The sequence below is a fragment of the Fundulus heteroclitus genome, chromosome 7 (genome assembly GCF_011125445.2).
Source record: "Fundulus heteroclitus isolate FHET01 chromosome 7, MU-UCD_Fhet_4.1, whole genome shotgun sequence".
Taxonomy (NCBI): Eukaryota; Metazoa; Chordata; class Actinopteri; order Cyprinodontiformes; family Fundulidae; genus Fundulus; species Fundulus heteroclitus.
Genome location: NC_046367.1, coordinates 11,862,379 through 11,868,761, shown reverse-complemented (window position 1 = coordinate 11,868,761; position 6,383 = coordinate 11,862,379). Strand labels below are relative to the sequence as shown.

General features: G+C 37.3%; 1 protein-coding gene across 1 annotated transcript; it reads left to right on the top strand.

The window, feature by feature from the left end:
- Window positions 1-3,276: 3,276 nt before the first annotated feature.
- Window positions 3,277-4,214, top strand: LOC105940264 (olfactory receptor 11A1-like). Its single transcript, XM_012882751.2, has one exon. The coding sequence runs from the start codon at window positions 3,315-3,317 to the stop codon at window positions 4,212-4,214; it is 900 nt and encodes a 299-aa protein (XP_012738205.1). The 5' UTR covers window positions 3,277-3,314.
- The last annotated feature ends 2,169 nt before the right edge of the window (window positions 4,215-6,383 follow it).

Genomic DNA, 6,383 nt, shown 5'->3' with positions numbered 1-6,383 from the left:
AATATTAAATGCCACTGTCAGAAAAAGGCAAAATTACAGTTTTTAAACTTTTCCCCTACACTATAATTTAGTTTCAACTTCCTACATATGCAGGTCAGTGGCAAGCTTTCGAGGCCCTAAGTGATCCTAATAAAAAGAGTAATAAAAGGTAATAAAAATTATAAGAGATTATGATTTATAATAGGGCTGGACGATATAGTAAAAAAAGCATATCGATAAAAATAAAATAGAAATCACATTGATTGATATCAATAATTATGAACAAATTCAAAACATACATTTTAAGTGCAGCCCTCGCCTTTTTATGTTGTTGCTTAGCAACCTATTTTTAGATACAGAACACACAAACACTGAATTCAAACTCAAACCTTTATTCAATTAACTTTTTTATCAAAACTGCAAGTTTTTTAAAAAGAAAAAAGAATGCGTGCTCTCTGAACTCTTTAATGGGGGCGGGGCTTAGGTCCTGCGTCTGCGTTTGTGATTGGGAGGATGTAATGACTGTAATATTAACCTACATGGCTAGAAGGCAAAAGGAAGGAAAACTTATTCTATTGAACCTTTTATTGACGCTTTTTTATCATCAATATACGTCTATCGATCGTTTTCTTTAAAAAAAAAACAAATGATCAAAGTACAGCTTCCCTGTAAATAATTATGTAAAATAAATTAGATTACAGGTTCTTTATGCAAGATGCTCCTTGCATTTATTTTGTTTTGGGGGGAAAATAAGCCAAAAACAAATCCTTGTCTGCAAACACTAGACCAAGTTTGTCTACTTCTGGGGTATTCCATTTCCCTGTTTAAATACCATCAGCCTTACCCCTCATTCACACAGACTCCTTCATCCGTGCATTTTGCTCTTCATTCCAAATAGAGCCCATTCTAGTTAGGGATGGTACCGAATTCGAGGACCGAGGCGATTCCCGTAAAATCAAATGGTACCTTCAGTACCTACTCTAAATGCATCATTGTGACACTGAGGGAGTGGAAGAGTGGGCAATTTTCCATGCCAGGCACGAACACAGCATTGCATGCACAAGAGTGTAATAACATCAGTATCCGCTGTTCCAGTAAACAAAGCAAGCATGGCTCATAGAAAGCAGTGCAAAGTATGGTTCCACTTTTCAATATGTGCTGCAAATCGTTGCAATATTTCTGACCCGAAGTGCAAGGCCAGCAGCGGGAATACTTCTAGTCTTCTAATCTGAGGAAGCACCTGGTCACTCCTAGCAAGTTATTGAATTTCTCGACTTTTCAAACCCATTCTTTTTTCAAAAATGCAACTAGTGACTTTCTTCTGTGGTATTGGTGACCTCCTGTGAAAGCACTAATTGGTCTAAAGTTACTGTCTTGAGATAGCAGCGAGTGTTGCTGTGAGCCTCTTCACACTTCTTTTAGTGCTATCTCACACAGACAGCTGTTGTAGCCTTGTCTTGAAACCCGGAAGCAGTCAGAGCAAAGAGCAGAGAGGAGAGTCTCTCTGTTCCATCCATCCATCCATTTTCTAACACACTTATTCCTTGTGGGGTCGCAAGGGATGCTGGTGCCTATCTCCAGCTGTCAATGGGCGAGAGGAGGGGTACACCCTGGACAGGTCGCCAGTCTATCGCAGGGCAACACAGAGACAAACAGCACAAACAACCATTCTCGCACAAACTCACACCTAAGGAGAATTTAGAGAGGCCAATTAACCTAACAGTGATGTTTTTGGACTGTGGGAGGAAGCCGAAATACCCGGAGAGAACCCACACATGCACAGGGAGAACATGCAAACACCATGCAGAAAGGCCCAGGGCATAGGTTGGACTCAAACCCAGGACCTTCTTGCTGCATGGCAACAGTGCTACCCAGTGTGCCAAGATCTTACAAGATCAGCATTATTTCCTACTGTATTCATGTACCCTCTTTCTGAACTATTTTGAACTACTACTATTTTACTTTTCCACACAAGATGACTCTTTACACCCAAGAGGAGTTAGAAAGACTTCTCAGGAAAAACAATGTTATAGAAAGAATTCAACATGAAGTTGATATGGAGAAGAACCCCCCGATTCCAGCTAATCAGCAAAGGATGCTTGCCTTCACCACAGAGGACTTTGACACGTTATGGAGCTGAAACCAACTCAAAGTGAATTTTGATGTAAACAGTCCAACAACTCAGCGAACAAACAGTTCCCTAAGGAAAATGAGAATATACTCACAGGCAGCCCTCCCTGGACCACTCTGGGTTCAAGGCCAAAAGATCAAGGAACCCCACACCTAGACAAATCAAACTGGCCGAAATTACAGAGAAGCGTCCCAAGAAAAGTGAAACAACGGGCTGTTCTCACAACAGATTTGATCCGCTCCAACATGACACCCAGGAAGATCATGACAACAATCAAAGGTATGTCAACAATCTTCATTCTAAGCTACCAGAGAAAAAACAAGCTACAGGGCCAAGAACAGGGCCAATAAATATTTTTCAATGGATCTGTAAGTGGGATTAAACACTTATGTAACAAGAAGAGCACAGAGGTGTTGATTTATAACTCTTTGAACTATGGCCTGGTGTCTAATGTATCAGACATCTTTCCAAGGATCATGAAAGAACACCACCAGGTGGCATTATATAAATCAGACATGGTGACATTTACAATAGTGGTTCCACCTGCAAAATGTTCATTGATGCCTTTGTGTCACACAAATACTAACTTTTACATGTACACTTTATAACTTTGGGGCTGAACTTGACTTATTTCAGATATGTAATTTCAGGTGGAAATTGCTCCTAAAACCCTCTGGGTTTAAGGGGTTAAGGTGTATTTTATATACTGAAAATACAAAAAAACAAAACAAAACAGTAGTGTGTTTAAAATATGACTGAAATATTTTTAAATTAGTTCCAAAAATTGTAATTGAATTAATAAGTATTCAAATTGGTAGTCTGTATCAGTAAGTACTCAAATGCACCTGGTACTTGTATTTGGTTTTTAAAAATTCGGTCTATCCCTTTTGATAAACATAGTCAAAGTTTTTTGTGTGGTTTGTGAATGCTAAGGTTTACTGTAAAAATAATAGGGATGCACAATCAGCAATAATGTCTCACACTTCCCTTGAACTTATCAGAACTGTTTGCCATGCCAACATCTCTTCAGGGAATATTCTCTGAAATCCATGGTGGATAAAGAAGTGTCTTTTAATAATTACCCCGTCTCAAACTCTTTCCAATTGCAGAGACATAATACTGTATAAGACTTATTTCCTCATGTGTTGCACCTTGCCTATCTTGTTTATTCATCTCTGTTTTAATAGGGACCTCACCTACTGAAATGAATGTAACATACATCACTCTTAATGGCTATGTAGAGATCGAAAAATACAGATATGTTTACTTTCTTATAATGTTTTCAAGTTATATTTTGATCCTGTCCTGTAATACTACAGTGGTTTATGTGATTGTGATTCACAAAAACCTCCATGAGCCTATGTATATTTTTATTGCTGCTTTGTTAATAAACTCCATGCTTTTCAGCACTGCTGTCTACCCAAAGCTGTTGATAGACTTTTTATCTGAAAAACAGGTTATAACTTATCAGGTGTGTATCTTCCAGACTTATTTATTTTATTCTTTAAGTGGTTCTGAATTTATGCTATTAGCAGCCATGTCTTATGACAGATATGTGTCCATCTGTAAACCTCTGCAATATCCAACTATTATGAGAAAAACAACAGTGAGTGGTTTCCTTGTTTTAGCTTGGCTTGTACCTGCTTGTCATATTGGTGCGGGCATGATTCTATTTGCTCATTTGAAACTCTGTAGCTTTACTTTAAAAGGCATTTTTTGCAACAATTCTGTGAATTATCTTCTCTGTGTGGTTTCAAGAGCACTATTGATATACGGCTCAGTTGCTCTATTCAACATTGCTCTTCTTCCAATGCTTTTCATACTATACACTTACACAATGATACTTATAGTGGCCTACAAAAGTTGTGGGGAAGTCAGGAAAAAAGCTGCACAGACATGTTTACCTCACCTGTTAGTTTTGATCAACTATTCTTGTTTGGTTACTTATGATGTGATTGTTGTTGTACTGGAATCTGACATTTCAAAAACTCTACGTTATGTGATAACACTGTATATAATAATGTGCAGTCCTCTATTTAATCCAATCATATACGGACTCAAAATGAAAGAAATTTATAAACATGTTAAAAGTTTATTCCACTAAACTAGGGGAAAGTAATTCTTTAAGCTTCTGATATTTTTGTGCTTTTTTAATCTGCTCCATATTGCATTGGTATGTCAATTAATGCCCATTACTGGTGTGCTTATCAGATTAATTTCAATTATGTGCAGAACAATGATATTCATATGAGTCACTGTGTCTCAAGGTGTTAAGAAAAACACTGTATGAGTTATAAAGGGAAAAAATGTTGGCCTGAAATTGAATGAAATTTCTCAACACCTCAATCAGTTGTTCTATAGTGTTAGGAAAAGGTTAGTCCACCACCTTTTTCATTTTGCCTTTCGTGGTAAATACATTTTATGACGTTGCACATATGTTGATTACTAATGTTTATCCTTAGTGGGATTTTATTTAGGACTGTTTTATAAAAAGCTATGATTATCTATTTACTGCCAAGACAAAATTATTACAAATTGTGGTCTGCTGAGTTTCACACTCAGGGTAAATACATTTGCTTAACAACATTCATATTTGTCAAGTTTATCTCAAACTGTATCGATTTTCTTCCTGCTCTCTGTGAAGGTGGACGCTTTTCTTTCTCTTCTCTTCTCCTTTCACCTCTCCCTCCCCTGTATCTAAGCTGCTTCTGCTTCTATCAATCTTTTGGGAGTCTCTTTACATATCCTCCAAATTGTAAATTATGGCCAGCTGGACTCTCAACGCAATTGATAAAATTTTCTCAACGAGAAGACTGGGCAAAGGAGAGCCCCTGTGCCCAAACGGAATACTTTCAGCTGGACACATGGTGCACTCCTGGGAGGAGGATTATGTGTCTGTTCATTTTGTTGGTCGAGGATGTTGAAAATGCGTTAAAAAATTCAATTGTGATAACAGCATTACTGCTTTTTCGGAGCTGCCGTTTACCTGGAGTATCAAGAAATTCTGAAAATGTTAGCAGCTGTTTCGGCCCATCTCAAGACTGCCTGGGCTTTGTTAGGAATATATCTGCTACCGATACTCAAACTGAAATGCTGTGAAAGCAGAACTGCAGGCCAGCTGCAATTCCTGAACTTAGATCTTGGAGAAAGTTAGAAGTCTGGCTTTGGCAGAATGACCCCCAATTTGTCTGTTTGGAATTGTCACTGAGAAGAATCAGTGAGACTCTAAGGCAGACATAAATACAGGAGTCTGCTTGCTCGAAAACAAACGCTATTATCAGAATCTGGCCTCTCTGTGTCAGCCTCGAAAGGCAGACAATCTTAATTTCTTCTTGACGTTATGTAAACAAGACACTCTGTGACATCTGTGACCTGGAACAGAGTACTACAGAACTGTCTGATAATGTCCCATCACTATCAATGACTACGACTGCCAGACCTACACTGACACGCATGCATACACACATGATTACACTAAAAATCACAAAATCTTTACTCTGCTTGCATTCTATTTTAGCTGTAGTTCAGAAAGGTCAGATCACACACTTAAAGTTGTAACTTTAAGGATTTTGTTAGTGTATGAATAGAAACATTTAAGCTTTGAATTGTTAGTGATGAAACTTGTTACAGTAAAACTAAAAAAGTCTAGTCAAGAATTTTCTTAGCTTAATGTAGTGTTTTTTCTTTTGGTTATATATGAATAGAAGTAATTAAGCTTTGAAATGTTAGTGTTGAAGCTTGTTCCAGTGAAACAGTTAAAACAAGAAGTTATTCTAGTTGTAGCTTTAGCTAACTTATATTTGACTGTTGATTTCTTTCTGGTCCTTTTGACTGAGTGAATGTAGTGCTAGTATTGCCTTTAAAGCCTAAGGGTTTTAGGACAAATTTCCACCTCAATTTACATATCTGATATAAATCAAGTACAGCTCCATAGTTATAAAATGTAAAAGTAAATGTTAGTAGTTTTGTGACACAAAGGCATTAAACAAGATTTTTCAGGTGGAACCAATATTGCAAATGCCACCATGTCTGATTTGTAGGTGATTAAACAAAGTAGAAATCAAAATTTTTGGGTCTCGTCTAAAAATCCCCCCCCAAAATAAACACAGCACAACACCCTTTTGAAAATATAGGAGAAGGCTCAGATTTTATAGATCCAGATATTGACTATAACTGCAACAAATCTGGACTGAATCAGTTGAAGCATATTTGTTCATAAGATGTACCCTCTGTTTCATTAAAATATACTATAGTGCACAGCATAATATCAATA

Excerpts from the sequence above, each read along its gene's own strand:
- LOC105940264 (XM_012882751.2), top strand. The coding sequence starts at position 3,315 with ATGAATGTAACATACATCACTCTTAATGGCTATGTAGAGATCGAAAAA.